The sequence below is a fragment of the Anarrhichthys ocellatus genome, unplaced genomic scaffold (genome assembly GCF_004355925.1).
Source record: "Anarrhichthys ocellatus isolate YVR2014 unplaced genomic scaffold, GSC_Weel_1.0 scaffold16, whole genome shotgun sequence".
In the NCBI taxonomy this organism is placed as follows: domain Eukaryota; kingdom Metazoa; phylum Chordata; class Actinopteri; order Perciformes; family Anarhichadidae; genus Anarrhichthys; species Anarrhichthys ocellatus.
This window is the reverse complement of record NW_022280046.1, coordinates 3,771,476-3,791,751: the sequence shown is the minus strand read 5'-3', so window position 1 is coordinate 3,791,751 and position 20,276 is coordinate 3,771,476. Positions and strand designations below refer to the sequence as shown.

The following is a 20,276-nucleotide window of genomic DNA, read 5'->3' as shown; positions in this document are numbered from 1 at the left end:
GAGCATCATTGTTTTTTCTTTAGCACAAATATACACACACACACACACACACACACACACACACACACACACACACATTACTTTAGCTCAGTAGGTGGCAAGTGTCCCAGAACCCTTCAGTCTAACTAATGGTTCGAATGTGTGTGTGTGTGTGTGCGTCTGCGTTTCCAGGGTATTATCTAATTCCCTGCTCTGTGCACAAGGAAGCATTACACTGTTAGCAGTAAGCAGGTGTTTAAAGTCCAAACTGGTTTTTAGACGCAAAAGAGCAGGTATAGATATAGCACACAAACCAACAGATACAGATTGATTATTTGACGGATAAATAGACGTATGGCTGGATAAAAATGTACTTGGCAATAAATAAGCAAACAGACAGATTGTTCAGAACTCGTGTGTGACTTTTGGAGAGATGGCTTTAATCCCTTTCTGAATCAATCTAGTTTTGCCATTAATACCCAATTGAAGGCTGACAGCAATTTCTCCGAAACAGTTTTGAAATTGGGAAAACTATTTGAATGTCTTGAGAGGACCTCATTGGTGTTTGTTTGGTGACATTGTCTTGCCATTGCCTTGTGTTCTGCTCCTTAAGCTTTAGGTTCAACAAAGTTCCCTGTTCAAAAGTTTCTAATATATTGAACCTGTGAGCAACCCTTGACACAGTATGCCGGTCACATTATGTTATGTAAGTGTCGAAATGACGAGGTCGCATGAGAATATGGAGCTGATGGACCAAAATATAAAGTGCAGCTGAGCGCAAAGGGACTAGGTGGGTTGGGAGTAGGTGGTGAGTGGCTTTAGAAGCAGCAAAGGGTTGAGAATTTTGCATATTAAAAGAGCAGGGACTGAGAAACTCCCTGGGAAAGACCTGTTGTCTCTGATAAGAGGACCTAGTTTTCAAGTGGAAATCCATGCCATGCTGGCCCACAACCCTAGAGCTTTTGTGAAGTTAAGATACAACATCTTCATTGACAACTTGAAGCATATTGGCAAATGTTGGTTGCTGCCTAATCTAATTATGTACAAATGTATGGTCTTTGCATTAAAAATAAAAATGTTGCAGATGTTGCAGAAAAATGTTACAGATATTCCCATTATGTCGAAGGGCATATGTACAGAATGTTTTGACATTGGTAAAACAAAAAACAGACAGTGGACGTAAACGCAGTGCTCAAACAGAAAGGTCTTTGAGAAGCAAGGGTACAGTAGACCGAAGATCAGTCCAGAATAAAGCAGAGGTGTCCAAAAATCCCCATGCTAAGGCAGACTCGAACAACATGAAAAGCAAGGTCTAATTACCGCGAAGGAATACACAAGGAAAGACGGCTGAAAAGCTTGACAAGGAAGTACAAAGACGAACTGGCAAGAGACAAAGAGATTAAATATTACAGGGAAGGAAGAACAATAGCGAGGGACAGGTGACAGTAGGGCTAACGAGAGACAGGTGAGAACAATCAGGGCGGGGCAGAAAATCACGCAGGTGGGAAAGAACACAAAGGCATGAATCGAGGTTGTCTGCAACGAAAGAGGCGAGTATTAAAATAAAACAGTGACAAATTTACCAAGAATGAGCAAAATGTGAAACAAAGGAAAAGATAACCCAGGAGCCTGGCATATTATGACACATGTGGAATGAGTGTTGATGATATGGTATGGCAATTATTAGGGCTGTATTTAGTGGTGCTGTACATGGCTGCGTTGGTTTTAACAGTTGTAACCAGAAACTACATTAGAATCGTGTTTTTAGCAGGGCAGAGTTGATAAAGTGTAAATATGTCGCTGGCGTTTGAACAACTTCTTCATAGTTAGTAATCACAGTTAGTAATACTGTCTCACAATTGGGTCATATTGAGTGCCATCAAGCTGAATTTGTCAATAGGCTAGTTTGAGACGAGCCAGTCCTGCGCATAATCCATCACCGGCGATCGCCGCACAATGCATGCTGGTTAGATTTGTGTTTGACTTGATCCCGCCTTGCTCTGGTCAACGATAACCTCACGAGAGCGAGGCGGGCGCAGTTTTTAAAGCCAGGCGCCGCAGTTGCTTTTCACCGACTGCATGACCCAAGGCATGATGGGAAACGCCTGGCTGTCGCCAGATCAGAGAGCTGACTCTTAGATTTGACAACAAACACCACGTTTTGCAGAAAATCGTAATTTTCTCTGTAATTGTGAGATTTATCGCTCCATTGTTGGCTATTCATCTCATGTTGAACAACAAAGGTTTAATCTAAAATATATCTTGTGAGATTGATAATAATAACGCTCATTTATACAACTCAACGAACAGCAAAGTGTTTTAAAGACAGCCATGAAAAGAACAAAGGATAGAATACAATGCAGATACAGGCACAATTCCACATAAATATATATTTACAAACGCACATGAATGAATCCGAATGAGGTTTGTAAACTACAGGTAGTCTACAGATATGATCTAACAGGATGTAACTGTTTCTGTGACTTCCTGTTTATTCTTTGAAGGCAGCTGAAAACTGTCCGACTTGACCGCAGTTTTTTGTCAGCGCCCCCTGCTGCTGCCGCCAACTCTCGTCCACTTTCCAGGTGAGGCGCAGCTCATCTCGAAAGAGCACAATTAGCACTTTAATATGTGAACTCCAAATCATTGAAAAAAATGAACAACAACCACACATTTAAACTAATGTGAACATGTGAAATGCAGTTTTGAAGCAACGCGATCTCGTCCCTATTTGTCATATTTTGCTCTCAAGGCAGAAACCCCTGACGTCACTATAATGATGCGGGGGCAGATTATTTGGTAGTAGCTTTACGCAGAAGGTGTTCTTGTGGTTTTACATGTGGTTAACTTTATGAAACTGTGGCGGTTAGGTTAACAAACGTACGTGGTTTGGGTTTTAAAAAAAACATCATGCTATGGATAAGAATAAGTACAATTGTAACGTAAGGCGAGTTATGATCGAAAGGTATTTGACGTCAGTAGCAATCACTCAATCATTTCATACAGGACAAGACCGCCGGTCAAGTCCTGTTTTAGTTTGACCCATACAGCACCCCTCCCACAAAAGCTGGGTATTGTTTAAATCACAATGCCAGTATCATTACCAGTACACCTAACGGAGTACCGATTCCAATAGTCAGTTATCAGATTGGGCTGGTTTCCACCCGGATGTGCTACTTTTCATTAAGTTAGGCTGGGAAAGATAGCCTTGGGCTGGTGAATGAAATTTGGTTGATATGAGTTGTATTCAATCCTCGCTTGCGATAACAGAGGACCTTCCTACCTTGACTTTATCATTACTGACATTGACATGGGAATTTGTGTATTTGGTTGTCGTACTTCACTCTTTGTGGGTTGAAATAGCCTATACTCATCTTGCAGATATTTAGCTTAGTATGCTTATGATGTGTTTTCGCATGTAATGGTTTTACAATTTTACACGTGTTTCTGGCAAGTTTATGATTTGGACTGGTCTCTATTTTATTGGGTGGGTTTTTGAGTTGTGATTGGGCAGGAAACTGGCAATATGACCTGGCAACACTGAATGAAGAACTTCGTTTCAATACCCATCATGTGAATGGATGTTTGTCCCTCTGTGTGCATGCCTGCATTAAGACGCCGAGAGCCACTGCCCCAGCGCCGGTATTTGACTTCCTTATTGTGTCCAAAAATAAGTGAAGTAAAAGGCTATTTCAAGGTCATTTTGTTTAACCTCTGTCTTTCGGGTTGTGTAGCTGTGTTAGTCTCCACAAGCTTTAAATACCCACAGTGAGTTTAGGCTAAGGGGCAGTGGTGATGGAATGGTGATAGTAATAACTCAGAGATGGTTTTTGGAATGCATACTTTTACTGAGAAAATAAAGTAAATATCACACCCATGTGAGCCTGAGATTGTCTTTTCAATTAGATGCAGGTAAATTAATTTGTAGATTATGCTGATTAGGATATTGGAGTAATTATATCCTGACAATCTATCTAGGAAGATGAATGATAGGGCTTTAGTGACTATGAGGAGAGTTAATGGAGGATGTCATTGTTCCATCATAAATAACGCTGGCAGTGACACAAGGAGGCCAGTAGGATGAAAGGCTAAGAGCCATGGGTAGGTCTATGGAGTTAGGGGTTGGGCCGTAGGGAAGTTTTGCTGTGAAATCAACAATGTTGACAATAGTTGTTTTTTTAAAACACAGTTGCAACATATTGTTTTCTGCTAAAACAACACTTTGTCGAAATTATTGCAAGACGGGACAATTTTGTTTTTGTTAACTTCTGTGATCTTGTTAAAAAAAAAAAAGAAAACAGTCCCAGAAACCTAGAATCAGTTTTCACACTTTCCTCACAATGAATCATCTAATCAAGGAAAGATCAATACCGAGCCATTACTAGTTTACTTTGATTTGTCTACTGGCTCGAGATTTTGCCAGTCCCTGCAGTTTTACCAAAAAGCAAGGCTTGCGAGTTTCTTCACATAAACAAATAACAGCAAATGTATGTTTGGACAAAAAAAACAGATTTCTGAAGAGAGAAGAGTGATGAAAGAGAGCAGAGTGACAACAAAGCTGGGATTTCCCAGTTCGTCGAAAGCAGCAGATCTCTGTATTTATGTAAGAGAGAAGGCAGCCGCACATCCGGGCAAATTCCTGCCTGTTTATTTATATGAGGAACAAAGAGGGGGTTACAGATTTATGGTGATCACAGTGCAGACGTGCCACAGCTGAGAATAAATCCTCAAATCCTCCTTGGGGATGAGAGGAGGTGGAAGTCTGATGCCCTGTGGGCTGAATTACCATTTATTTCCGAGACTTCTAGAACTGCAGCAATAATACTTCTATGTACATGCCATAAGTGGAGGAACAATGCTTTCCTTATTTGGATGCCCATTGGGTGATGTGATGAATGAAATGAGTGAAATTAACCAATAGATTAATCTAATGGGCTTTTAGTGTAAAGCTTGTGGAAAAGTTGTAAAGTAAATTAAACAGAGAAGCTGAGGGCGTTTTTGAGTGTGTGTAGTTCTGCGTGTGTGAGTGCAAGACATATTGATTGCCTGGGTGACTGGTATGTTGAGTACAGTATATGCCAAGGTACACTGAAGCAGATCTGGCAGCCCAGTATTACAGGGGTGACTGTGTCAACTTTTAAATGTATCAGCTCTGATCTTCTGGCTCACTATAATCCTGTAAGTGCAATGCACTGCATGTGTAGAGTGCAGTAGGTTTGTACTGGTCTGATCATAATGGCACTGAGGGAGCCAGTGGACCCATTCGGTGGTTTTGCCTGCAGCCTATTAGTTACAAAGCATACATATTTATCATATTGTATTACTGTCAACAATGTTATATAGCATACAATATGTTTCAGAATAAAATGTCCAACCTTTCAGAAAGCATTTTTAGTTTAGTTTAGTTTAGTGAGGTATGAAAATGAGTGCTTGGCTTGGTTTAGTCAGGTGTATTTAACAATTGTTTCTGGACACCTGATGAATCTGAGTCCAAAATTCCCACTTGGCTGTGCTCAGAAGGATGACTACAGAAGCTGTGCTGTTCGAAGTCACGTTCAGTAACATTTGATCACGTCTTGTCATTTAAAAATGATTAGTGGGCTATGAGCTGTTTGATTAATAAAAAATTGTCTTTCATCAAAGCAGGAACATTAGCCCACAATCAACATTGCAATGTTTATGGATAGGGACTCAGTGAACTGAGAGAAGCGTATTTCCACCCACAAATCATCCCCTTACCGGGATGAATGTAGTATAATAAAAAAAAAAAATTTTTCAAAAAAGTATGCTGATAAATTACTGTAATTTGCGGCTATGGTTACCTGTTAATTTACATGGAAAGGATGAACATTCAACTGTATGTTACAGTTATTATGAAATATTGTAAGATACAGTTGTGAATCCACAGTAAATTTACAGCAATTCATTACAATATTTTGGTCAAACAACAGGTTTTGCACTGCAGGGGCTTGCGCAGGCGCACTGATCGCTTGCGTTGCTGGACATTCCTAGGAGGACACTCAAAAAATGAATAAAAACTCTTCGAAAGATATCTTACAATAGATTTATACTCTTGGATTGATTCTTGTATTCGTGATGGAACTTGAACTTGAGAGCAGCTATTGCCTCATAGAAACACATAGTTGACAGCGCGTACATGTGTGTCACAGTTTACCATGGTGATTGGGGCAAATGACATACCTTTGGAAATGACGGGAGCTATCGCACCTTTGTATTTGAGATACATCTCAAATGTATCGCTATCACTTGCATCATTTCTGTCTTTGAGATACATACCTTTGTTTGAGATACGTCATTTCTGTATTTGAGATATACCTTTGTTTGAGATATATACCTTTGGTACGTACGTCTGTATTTGAGATAAATACCTTTGGAAATGATCAGAGATATCGCTCATTCACCATTCCCGATCAGGCCGCACGTTTTGATGTATTTTTTGCGCAGGTGTTGGCAACGCTGTGGGACGAGAAGCACTGCAAACTTTTGTACTATTATTTTTACTTATTATTAAGCCCGCAGGATTACAGTCAGTGTGCTGTGCATAAGGCTGTTTTACAGCCTTTGTGCCACACTGAATGAAGGTAATCTTTCCAGAAGGATTATCTATCTCAAGCAAATTCAGAGATTCTCCAAAGTGATTCAACATACTGAAATTAAGTAAAACCAACTGTAGCCCGGAAGGTGGGAAATCAATCTATAAAGGTTATATAGTGTGGAAAATGTTCAGCTGCAATGTAGAGAAAATAACTTGATGTAATTCTGCCTGTATGGTCCTTAAACGGGATCTATTGTTGTTCTCTTCTGAAGCCTGAACTGGCCAATTTAAAACAATACTGACAGAAAGCCCATTTCCCAAACTACAAGACAAGCAAGCACTCAGCCTCTTACGTAATACAAACTATAGTTGGGATCCATTTTTATTTCAGAAACCCAATAATGAAAAAATACTAATCTCTATATTTGGTGAAGATACTACAAAAATGTATTTTGAAAATAAACAGAGCATTTTGTAGATTTATTGAGCATTTAGCATTGATTAGGTGGGTGGTTTTCATCACCACTAGGAGACCACACTTTTATCATTACTGGTCCAGGTGGAAACCACACACCATTGCTGTGCTCTACCCATTGATCTGTCCAGACATCATCAATCAACTGATGAATTCATGAATTGCAAAGCAGAGTTGGGAATTATATCACACGGAACTGACCAAGCATAGTATGTGAAAGGCCCAGTTGAGTTTCTTCAACTTTCTTCAAATGCTCTTGAGATAGATGTTGTGTATTTCTTATGATGTGAATAATGATATTCATGGGAGCAGGTAAGTGGAGGCTGAAATCCATTATATCCCGCTGAATGTATTTGTTCTCGAGGAGAAAATTGAATTCTTAGACAGAAAGTAACTGCTGTTGGATTTATGACCTTTCTGTCTTTCTTTCCTTACCTTTTTTCTTCTATTCTCTGCTCTACTAAATCTGTTTCTCCTTCCTGGTGCCCCATAAAATCGCCCCCCCCATCTTCCTTAATGTTGCACCGAACCTCCTCCTGCACCATCCTTCCATTGTCCTTGTTTTGCCTTTTCTCCATTTCATTTGTATCTTTCTCCTTTCTCGCAATCTACCCTTTATTCCAAAAAACATCCTATAATGTCTTTCCCCTATCTCTCTGCCCTCTATTAAATCCAACTGACCCTCACCAATCCTTTGTCCCCCCCCCATCACTACGTGTTAATCTTCCATCACCCTTACATTTCCATTCCCTTTATTTCTTCCTGTTTATTTTTACAATGGCCCCTCGTCTGTATCCCATCTCTCCAATCCAATATGCCTGATATCTTTACCATTCATTTTTCCATTTCTTAAATGTTACTCACCCTCTCCCCTTGTACGTTCATTCCCCTTTTTTTCCCTTTCCCAATTCACTTGCCCATTCACCCGTTACCCTTTTTCAATCTCTCCACAGAATCCTCTCCATTTCCAACTGGCGATGCGGACCGTGGAGGCCCCACCATCCCGGCTCCTCTCTACCCTGCTAATGATGAACGGCTGGTGGGATATCAGTATTTTGCTCTGTCAGGATTGGGACATTAGCGACTTCCTCCTCCTCATCAACAACAGCACTCGCTTCCACTTGGGCGCTCTTGTCAATCTGACAACTACCGCTTCAACCTTGTCATCGGTCTCATCTTCATCAGGAGTGGCATCAGATGTGGCTACAGGAGCTGAGGCGTCTTCATCATCTTTGCCTTATTTCTCCCCTGCTGCCTCATCCTCTGCTTCTTCGTCCACTTCCTCCTCCAAATTAGACCAGCAACAAGCTCTCATGCGGCAGCTGGAGGCCTTGAGAGAACCTTCATCCACAAAGAGTGTGGTGACATTTGGGTGTGAGATCCGCGAAGTGCGGCGTCTGTGGACGCTGGCCAGTCGGATGACGCTCCCAGAGTTTCACTGGGTGTTGGGGGACAGCCAAAATGTGGCCGAGCTGAGAACAGAAGGGCTGCCACTGGGGCTACTGGCACATGGGGTCATGGAGGCCCCTTCTCTGGATCACTTCGTACACGACTCATTGGAGCTAATCGCGCGGGCTGTGGGCAGTGCAGCCAAAGAGAATCCTGCTCTAGCACTCATACCTGGGACTACTAACTGTATGGATATACAAAAGAGCAACAGCAGCTCAGGGGAGTACTTGTCAAGGTAAGGAATCATGTGGATACTTAAGTCACATTTGCACCTACACATTCACATAAAATCAAATGCAATGACCACAAACTCTGAGAATGCATGTTGTTGTCAATGATTGATGATTTTATGATCTTGATGATGTTCCTGCAACATAAAAAGGATTGTTTCAGCAACGTGGAATACCATTGCTGCATGGCTGCTAATAAAATAAACACATTATTTGGCAGCATAAACAACACTGGAAAATGATTTTGATAGCGTTAAAGGGCTTTACTTATGTTTTCAGCTATTTTCTACAAATCACACAGACTTAGATCACAGTTAACCATTTTGTAGTCTTGTTTTCAAAATTTGAATGCTTATTTATGAATCCCAGGCATCTCTTAGTCTCCACTTTTGTTTATGGGTAGCAAAGCCTTTGGCGATTTAAACCTGGCCTGGAAACATGCTGTGAACACAACACTGACGTATACCTTTTAAGTTGATATGGCAACCCCTACCACCATACATAGTGAATACCTATTACGTGAGTATGGACAATGCACAAATTGTCATTAAATCTCACTGACTGACCTGAAAGAAAAATATTTTCGGTGTTTTTATAGCTTTATAGAGAAACTCTTGCTTGATTTTTGTATTGTCCCCAAGATGGCAAACTTCCACATGTAAATAAATGATTATTCAGTGTGTCAACCACGTCTAGTGCAACACTGATGCCCTAATACTCTGCAGGTGCTTGCCCTGTGTGTTTCCCAGTGTATGCCTTTATATTCCAGGCATATAGAGCAAAAAAAGAATCAGGCATTGTGAGCTACTTGCTAACCTTGTCTTTGTGCTGTAAAAAGTTGGCAAGGAAAGTGAGTTTTCAGAGCAATTTTGCTGAAAACAGCTGCCGGCCGCATTCCAAATCCTGGGTCGTCTCCACCCAACAGCCCTCATTCTCCTTCCCACCCCTCGCACCCTCTCTCTCCACAGTGCTGTTCACGTATGTGATTCAGCCTTTTCTTTCGACTTTGTCTTTGTTGTGGTATAATGTACTTCTCTCCCATCATGCACATGTTTTGGCCACAGTCCAGCAACGTCAATTTGGAATTCGCCATGGAAACACACATTCATACACATCTACAAAGGTGGATGCATGAACAAGTAAGCAGCCTATTCGAACAATATATACAATCAATATGTGCAGCAGTGTAATAAAATGACAAGGTGCGATGAATTGCATTTAGCTGCTCGACTGTGCATTACATGCTGCCTTTATTTTGATACCAAATTTGTCCAGTGTGTTTGGTATATATGGTGTTAAATGCAAGCAGACATTCATCCACAGCCATGTGAGGGCCCAGATTGTGAAGAATAGGTAATTGCTGGACCCACTTTTCCCATACATCTTGTATTGTTTGTCACAAAGCATATGACGCAAGAGAAAACATGGAATGTCTTCAGAGACTGGTAATCTGGCAATCTTGCCCTTCCAGTGTCAGCATTCCAAATGCTCGCTGGTGCTTCCCCTTTTTGAAACTCCTCTGCCAAACATAGCAGCACAATCTATAGCTTGCAAGTGGGTCACATCCAGGTCAACTGTCAACCGTTCAAGTAGGGAGACAGACATGATAACCTTTCATTTTTGCAAGGTATTGTATCTTCTCTGGCAGGCTAAGGGAGAGCAGAATATGATGGTTACAACATCAACCCAAGTGTCTCATTCCCATCAGAGGAGGACTTTGTCTTCCTGCTTTGGGGATTGTGCTCGGGAGCATAGTGTTTTTTTTAGAGCCATTTTGCTGAAATAATCTGCATTTAAAAACCTAGGTCATCTCGACCCAACAGCCCTCATTGTGCATTGTGGAATAATGTACTTCTCACACATCGTGGAGATGTTTACTCATACTTTAGCTGCTACGTCAGTCTGGAATTCGCCACAGAAACTCATATTCATACTCATTTGCAAAGGTGCATGTATTCACAATCGTGCGGCACATTCTAACGCCCATTATATTCACTCAATAACTGCAGCAGTGGGGTAAAATGATAAAGTGTGAGGATTTGCATTTAGCAGCAGCGTCGTAATCTGCAGCTGGGCCACTCTACTTTTTAGAGCTACAGTAAGATGTGAACGATGAATGAGTGTGTGATCATACACCACTGTATTACCATAAGAGTGTGACCTTTTCTACTGAGATTCTCCTCAAAACATCTGATTCAGCAGATCCCCCAGGAGGAGAAGTGTTTGAACGTGATGAACATATAGAAGAATGGAGGAGATTTTTGATTGCGTTTTTTCATGTCTTTGGTTCATTTTAAGCTGTTGTAAAGTGTTGATTAGCCTGCCAGTGTTTTACTTATCACAGAACGAAGAACACGTGTTACAGGACCTTTTACCAGGCCCTGTTGTTGACCCTGTGAAGGCAAAGGATTTACCCGAAGAGGTTTCGTTTCCCAAACTTTGTCTGATCCAAGCTGTTATACACACCTGAGATTTGGAAAAGTCAGCCATATGCCTGGTTCAGGGAAAGCTATATAAATTAGATAGTAATATATATGATACTGTCACCAGCTGGAGATGCTGGAGAAAATGAAAGGATTTAGGTTTCTATGTTACCTGCAAAGATTAAAAAAGGCTATTTTTTTTTTATTTCATTTTGTCAGAAATGTTATTCATTTTTTTAGCAATTCAGTTTTTGTAGAGCCGTGGGATTGTTTGGACTGCCCCATCGCATTTCATGCTGCAGAGATTAATATATGTTGACTTTTTGTTCTTTTTCCAATTTCCGTATGTCTCACCAGGTTAGAAAGATTGGCGATGAATTGAATCGGTGTTGTGATCATCATCTATTACCATTAACTTCTGTTGCGCACTCTAACAATTTTATTGATTTCCTTTTCTTTTTTAAATGAACTTTAATCTGATTGTGGACACAGTGTGGTTTAGTTGTCAGATACAATGATCTGTCGCCTGTCTGTTTTTACAGCCCGAACTCCCAGGCTGCCAAATACCGACTCTTTGTTATGCCCCTCGACACTGATATTGACGCACATGGCACCCTTGGGTGACTTACTTATTTACGTACTTTTGTTTTTCTTAGGGTAAGGGTTACCTACTTACCTTAAGACTAAGATGTTTTTTTTTCTAAAACTAAATGGATGACGACAACTTTCTAGAAAGTAGAAACCAATGTTTTTGTTGCTTCCAATATACTTTTTAAAAAACTACTTCATATATGTCTACTGTTTTCTACTAAGCAGGTGCCATGACAAGTCATGATATTGCACACAATGACTGAGGGCAAAAGGGATGTAGACTACCTGAGGGAGAGTAAAAGATACCAACGAGTTGAGTGTGTGGGGAAGGTTCTTGGAGTACCGGAACCGGAAATTTGCACATGAAAGTTTCTGAAAGTCAGACTTTATATATTTTGAAAGCAATTTTGACTTATTTTTGTTTCAGGGCTGACATTAGACACTGGAGGTGCTCTGATACATTAAAGTTTGATATGATCCTAGAATAATGCTATGTTTATTAAGTCTGAGATCAGCTGGGATCTGGAGATCAGATAGAAGGCATATGATGAGATTTTAGAGAGGTCACAAAAACCCTCAAGCCCCAATTATGTATTTATTTATGAGATATTAAAGCTTAAAACCTTGTTTTTCTGAAACACAGTGCAATTTCATATATAATATGATATCACGCAACAACGATTCTGCGATACTCAATACATTGCAAGACAATCATCTACTATACATCATGATATCTGTGTACCTGAGAACTAAAAAAAAAACCCTAAAAGGCAGAAATGATGCATTTATTCACTGCACTAAGTTGAAAGAATATACAACAAAGTGCATAGAGTCTTTGCTTAGGGCCTCTTTTATACACACAAACACGCACTGACTGCAACTTGTTCATCATTCTAATGTAAAATAGCCATAAACTTGCAAAAGGCTGCAAACCAGAAAGCAAAACAGCTCTAAGGTTAAAATGGAAAAGGAAGGATACAAATATGTCTTACTAAAATATTTCTAATGTAATTTGACAACTATATCTTTCAAGGAACTGTATTATTCAGGTTTATCACCAAAAACTTAATTCTACAAGATTACATTCAAACAAATCATGATAACGTCATCATTTATGTTTCATTACTGTGATAAAACAAACGACAGGCCGTATTTGTTGGGTTGACCATCACCGAGAAAATAAAAACGTTAGTAATGGTTTCTTCATAGGACCTAGAGTCGGACTCTCCGTGACCCACAAGGTTCTCGACTTGGAACAGCCACTCGACCTTTGTGCTCAACACTCTAGGGACACCAGAAGTAGGGGTATAGGAACTAGGAAAGCCTCTGGCCCGATTTGGCTTCACAGCCGGTGAGATGGTCTCTAGTTAGACACTACATTTAAAAAATCATCAATCCAGAAACCGCCAGCTCAGCGGTTATATGTCATACATGTTGTTTTTGTAGAACCAGAAATGTGTCTTTTGCAGGTCTTGTTAACATTCTGGCAAAGATTAAGTTCATTTAAAAAAATAAGATTTTCTTACAGAGAATGGGTGTTTCTCAAACACTGATGATAACCAATTATCTTAAATCCATATGACCGCCCTATAGTGACAACTTATTGTATTGTGCAAGAAAGTAAATGAAGTCAGTGACGTTATTATTAGACCTATAAGGAAAGGAAAAGATGAAAAGACTGAAAAAACACCTCTTGAAAACCATTAGAGGTGAAATAGGGAACTTTAAAAGATGGCCCCCTCCTGACTTTTTCTAGAATAGTTTGTGTAAAAATCGCTCGCATTACATTGTACAAAACTCAAATTAGTTAGTCAGGTTAAACGTTCAAACTTTCTTTCATTTGTTTCTTTTCATCGTCAGTATTTTCCAAGGTTTAGGGCTTATGACCTCTGAAAACAAAGCATTATAGTCATGGCCTCTTTTCACAGGTTGTATATGTATACAAGTTGTGACCAGGATGCAAAAGAGCAATGTCCCCTTCACAAAATGATTAGAAGGTAATACTCCAAACCCAATTATTTACAGATACATTGTAACGTTTGTTTCTCACCTTTTAATCCCAAAGATCTCTCTAGTGAACCCTTGTCTTACACCCTTCAAAATCCTGCAGTCACTTTCAGTCGTTTTTTAATTTCTATTGCAGTGAGAGGGACTGTCGTCGGTTTGGTAGAGCTGTGGTATCAGGTGCGGAGCTGATCTGGAAGGGAGTGTTGTCAATACGGTAGAAGCCAGAAAGCATGTGACAGATGAGCAACAGAAAAGATTTGATTGATATTTGAGATCCCCTGAAAGCCTCAACAGCAAAATGTTTTCTCTTTTTATTGTCTCCAGCAATTGTCACGAAAAATGTATTTTAAAAACTCAGGCTACCATGTCTAGCATTACTCAATGTTCAATTTGAAAACATTTATGCACAAATATTATCAGTGAGTGCGTGAACAGATTTTCCGCTGTAAATGAAACAGCCAGCCAGAGCCACGACAGGTTGTGTGAAGAGAGCCTGTCTTTCCTTTGGTTTTTGGACCTAAACCCTTTGGACAAATCTGATCCAGCAGCATTTATGAGAAGCTGGATTAAAGCAGGACATCGTCTCTCTTTTTCTTGGTTAACAGGACAGGATGGCAATGAGAAGAAGCCAAGTCTGTGTGTTGGGTCTGAGTGCGTATGTGTGTGTGTTAGAGAGACAGAGGCTAAGGGTGTGATTATCCTCATTAATCAAGATGTACCAGGCCATGTTGCTATTTGTAAAAAAACTTCTGTCGTAGCAGATATACATGAACCCCCCTGATAAACGGATGGTAGGCTGGCTATATGTACTATTTGTACTGGTGCTGATGTTTGGTGGTATTTGTATTTCCTCTTTTTCCAAAGAGTATGGGACAAATCATAACTTAGGAGTAAAACTTAGAATGCGCCCAGAACAACAGTATTACAGACCTCGCTGACCTTTTCTGCCAGTATGAAAATATGTCTGGTGTCACTTGAATAACATAATGATGAATATATGTTTGTGTGTCTGTATGTGTATGTATGTAGGTTTGTATGTATGTTTGTGTGTGTATGTATGGATATGTATGTATACACGTGTATGTACAGTATATATATTTGTGTGTGTGTATGTGTGAATGTGTGCGTGTGTGTGTATAGGTGTGTACATGTGAATGCAAGTGTGCACAGAAAATGCAAAAGGTGAAAGTAGAGTTAATCAGACAGTTTTAGTATCATGTTATGTAATTCCAAATGGAAAAATTCTTTTAAAGGAATCTTGGCAATTATTTCAATTGAGAAAACAGAAAAATGTCGACAATAAATGTTCTTCTACATGATTGTACATAATATTTATAGACTAAAAATACTGACATATATAATTTATGGTATGAATAAATAATGAAACAAAAGTAATCTGATAATGTAGAAAGATTACCACAACATTTTGATAAATCAGATGTTTTATTATCCTTGGGGTTAATCAGTTATCACAGGCTATTCTGCTTGGCTAATTGATTTATTCATTATTACTTTCAATCCCATTTCTCTCTCCATTTGCTTTCTCAGGCTTCGGTCAAGCTGTACCATGGATATACTCTGATGGTCACACCCCAGATATGTATTATTATTATTACTAGTAGTAGTAGCAGTAGTAGTAGTAGAAATGTTTTGTGGTAATAATAATAATAAAGATCATAATAATAATCCCAATAACAGCAACTAATTGCTTCGTTCCATTTGCTTATGATTATATACTACCACTATACAAATCAGGAAAAATATGTCCTACTTTTCAAAAGAAATGTAAAAAATATTTGTTACACAAGGAATATAAAAAAATCTAAAAGAGATAATTAATTAATAATTATGCTCTCAAGATGATGAATCCAATTGGTAGCCTAGTCTGTTACTCTATAGTTCCACCAACATTTCAACTTGCACACATACTATTGCATGTAATAGGCAATCTGGGAACCCATTGGCTATAGGTTTGGCGACGGATAAGCATCTGGGGCCATGGGGCTACATTTCCGGGGATTCTGATGCAGCCGCAAAATATCCGAGGCCAAGAATCCCTTTTTCCGGTCTCTGCTCATTGTGTACAATCCGATTAGCAACTTGAGATGCAAGACTGGAGTTGGAGTTGAGAGACCACGACTACAACTGGATTGGAGCAGCTATAGTTTCCAAACAAATTGTAAACCAACAAATATCTAAATCATCGTCAGAGATTGCATTTCGGCCAATGGGTTCCGCCTCTTTTGCTCTCGACCTGGACTGCATTCGACCACAGTTTGCTCGAACGTAATTGGTCGATACTTTACTCGACTACAAACCAGAATGCTTCAGACCAAATATTGTCCCATTGCCTACAGATTATGAATGCAGAATCTGTTGATTAAGTATAAAAAGCTTTTAAGGACTCAAAAATATTAAGATTATCAAATTGTTGTATTTTTACCAGATGAAGATCAGTGAGCAGGAGTCTGTATGGTATAATTAAGCTCCTTCTATAAAAAGGGAAAAGACCAACATGGTGCTATTCCAAAGTATCTGTGTAAAAGCCTATGCGAGGCACGATAAGGTTTTTCCACTAGACTGAGAAGCTGAGGGAGGAGAGTTACTGGCTAGGAGGTTAAATATGTGATAAGAAAGCAGGGGAAGAGAAAGGGTAGTGTTCAGGAAAAGAAAGACACAGGTAGGCCCTGGAGATGCAGATACAGATAAACCACAGGGGCAAAAGCCCTGTGTTATAACAGATAAGATACATATCAGCAGCTTATCTTATTCATTTTTTATTTTCACCAGAGACAGTCCTTCGCGATAACAAACATTTAAAGCAATGCATGCCCGCCAAAGGCAAGCAGAGTACCCTGATGTGCCCACCAGCTGAGCTGTAAAGATAGATAAATGATATGTAATGAATGTCCGCTTTGAGGTTTGCATTCCCTGAACCGATATAAGTAAAACACGTTCTGTTTGCTTCAGGGAAGGATTGGTTTAACAAGGAGGGATGCTCCTTCTATGCTACAGAAGAGTCTGCGGCATGAACATATATCTTTTGGTGTTAAGAACAAGATGTTGTGACGCTAACTGAAAAAAAACATGTTTAATGTTGTTGATTGATATTTTGCAAGTGATATAAAATGTGAAAAGTTGAGGTGCATTTCAATCCTTTTTAATTCAGCTTGCTTTTTTCGCTCACTCTCCTTCATGGCCGCTGATGTGAACACGAGCACTACTCTATGGTTGTAACCTGCCTCATACTCGGAATCATTTTTTTTGGTGATTCACGAGGAAAGAAGACGAGGCGGGCATGACATTAAGTTAGTGTCGCTGGGTTATAGATGTGATTCACCTAGACGTCACTCGTCGACTCCTCTGCTTCAAATTCAACCAATTTTTTATTTCATGGAGTGGAAATGAATCATGTCGCATTGTATAGAAAGTTAACATTTTTATTGGAGCGTAGGAGGGGCTGTAGCAGGTCTGGATTTAAAGGATGTCAATGTCTTGCATAAATATGAATCTGAAAAAGAGACGCCTGAAAATGTATCCAACATGCATCTGTCCTTGCATGAGTCATCAGCTTCCTGGACTAAATCTTTTCGACATAGGTACTTGAGGACTATACGGCTCAGTTCACACCTCAGTGCTAAATTCTGATTTATTGGTCGGATCTGGGGTTTTTTGTTTGGTTGTGTAAGTTTTTGATAAATGTAGCCTTTTTGTGGAGCAATGGCTGCTATTTTGGTACGGAGATGATGCACAGTCACAGCCAGTTGTGGTGGGATCGTGATGTGAATGTATTCACTGAAACAGGTTTCATCCAAAGTTTCAGAAAGTCAAGGGCTACTTTTAACTTTAACTACTTCAAACATCTGTCAGTGCCTCTCCACAATGTCAAGAGTGACAGAAGAAGTCCCAATTCCAATTGAGGATTTAGTTATTTAAGTGGCCTAAATCAGAGGGCGTTTGCAGTTTCCCTTTTGCATACATTAAAAAAAATTGACCATCAAATTGTTTTCATATCACGTTTTCATGCATGGTGTTTTTTCAAAATAAATGTCTGTCTTCACAGTAAGTTAGGTTTATAGGCAACAAAACCACTTTCATAAATTGAGTGTGATCGATATTTACCTGACTGACTAACGACCAACGTGACTACTGAGTGGCTAACGACTGACGTGACAAAATGTTAAGTTTTGCACCGGACATGAACAGCGGTCTCCTGCATGAAAGTCCTGTACAAGTACATAAGTATTAATTGTGATGATACAACAGTAATAGTTCATTAACAAGTGGAGCCAATTAGGATGAAGCCAGGTTGCAATGAGCACCCTGGAGTTCTGCTTATGTGAGTGGCATGATGTCTATTCATGCATGACAGAAAATGGTCCATCAAATCCTATAAAGAGAAAGACACTTGTACACTCATACACGATGGTGCGATTTATTAGCAAGAGAGAGCATCTTTGACTTTCCAAGGAGCAGCTTTCTGCAGCGGGAAACATTGTGAAACTCGGCTCCCTTCATACGACTCCACTCTGCTGTCATACCCTGCTAGTATTAGTCTGAAACTATCTGTAACGTCACCTTCCAAAAGTGACTCTCATAATATGTGCCCTTTTCACACGCAACACCCTCTGCACTGTTAGGAATGTGCAAGAGCATGTCACTTTCATTAAATATGAAGAGGAAAAAGACACAGTCTGCAGGTAGATTAACAGCTACACGCTGCAGTGAAGAAACTGACCTTCAGACGGACTAGTTGAGCTGTCAGGTCGACTTAACACCAGTTAAAGATGTAGGAAAGTAGACAAGGTGGTGGAAAAGGGATTTATTTTTTCCTTTTTTTTTTACAGTGAACAAGTTGACACAAAAAAGAAATTTCGGTAAAGGTCACGTCTTTCACATCATTACCACCTGAAGGCATATCAAAGCGGTGTGCATCTCCTTGCACAGAACGGATGCCCGCATTCTTTCCTACGTCCAAAGATATCCATTCCAGTGGACAAGTGTGTGTGTTTTTCTCTGTGTGAGTGCGAGTGTGTCTGTCTGCTCTGATATCTGACACTCTCAGACAGCCAGTAGCATGGCTCAGTGAAAGAGATGGTGTGATCACTGGACCGTGGTCTGCCTTATCCTGTCACACGCACACACACACACACACACACACACAAACACACTTTGGACAGCCACTAAGGCCACCTAGATAATACACCTCTCCAGTGCTGGTGTTACACTATTAAATTGGGATTTTTGTATAAACTAACCAAGGGTAAAATATAATCGTACATTTAAGCCTGTAAATCCTGCAGCCACAGAACTCCTGGAAAAGGTGTTTTTCTTACTGGCAATTGTAATAAAAAAAGCAAGCCAGCAGAAAACGTATTGAGCAACTGTGCATCTTGCAGTTAACTTGACCTGCAAGTGTAAAGAAGATATGCTTTAAACACTGATATAAGACAAAATTGTTTCAATCCAAGAGGCCTTCAATTTACCGTGAGGGTCCTTAAATTGCAGATTTTGTCAACCATTGTATCCCTGTTGGGTAGATCTTTGTTCCTCTTCAATGAAACTGTCTTGCATAAAAAGTGTTGCTTTGCTCATTTGTTTAAATGCCTCCAATGACATATTTCTATGTGCCCAAATGTCAGAAGTAGTGTAGCGTGATGTTGTCACAGTACAGCAAAGCCTCTCGGGGAGCAGGCTGCGGTGGATTGAATCAACAAAGTATGTGACTTTGACAAGGGAGACCGCTGTGGTTTTCTAAACTCACGACCCGACCTTTCAATATCTTAAACCCATGACTGCGATTGTTCCCTTACTTTTACCAAGCATTTTTTTTTAACCCAAACAAGTATCTTTGATTTTTCAATAGCTTTAATCAAGTAGGGGAATTTTTGACAATATCACACAGTCCTCATAAGTAAATTATCAAGGAACTGAAAGATGTTTCCATGGTTAAACATATACTGTCAAGTTTGACATCTAAGTAAATAAAATTAAAAAATCCTATATGCTCAGCTAGAATTAAGGGGAATGTGAATGTTATAGTTCCTAAAGCAAGGTATCTGGTGTTTTGATAGCATCAATGAAGCGTAATGTGAATCCCCATTTCAGTAGTGTTTACAACTACCATACTAATTATGAATGTTAATTACATCAAAATGAATGATATTTTTGAGGATCACTGACACTGGTCGAATGCAATTTTTCCAAAAATAAGTGGCAAAGGGCTGAAAGGATGGTCAAACTTCCTTCCGTGTGAGGACCTACAACTTCTCTATTCTATAATCAATTGACAATTATAAAATGTTACTCTGTTTTTGATGTCTTTTATACATTTAGAGAACATTAAATTGAGAGGGTAAGACTAGTACATAGTGGGCAACAGCAATAAACTGGCTTTCCTGTGCTCTGTCCATGGGACTGAAACCTTTAAACCCAGTCTCACCTGCAAGGAAGGAAACTTAAATTTTGAAAATATTAAAAATGATCTTTCCTCTAACTCCTCTGCTCTTTCCTGCTTGTCCTCCTTCCACCACTCTCCTCCCCCAATCTCCCCCATCATTTATTTC

The 20,276-nt window shown here is 39.7% G+C and overlaps 1 protein-coding gene across 1 annotated transcript in view; it reads left to right on the top strand.

The window, feature by feature from the left end:
* The window catches only part of grin3a (glutamate receptor, ionotropic, N-methyl-D-aspartate 3A), a 44,392-nt gene that overhangs the window by 3,356 nt on the left and 20,760 nt on the right, over positions 1-20,276 (top strand). The window contains exon 2 of the mRNA XM_031855394.1: positions 7,964-8,694. Within this exon, the coding sequence (XP_031711254.1) occupies positions 7,964-8,694 (731 nt within the window). The remainder of the gene's footprint in view (positions 1-7,963; positions 8,695-20,276) is intronic.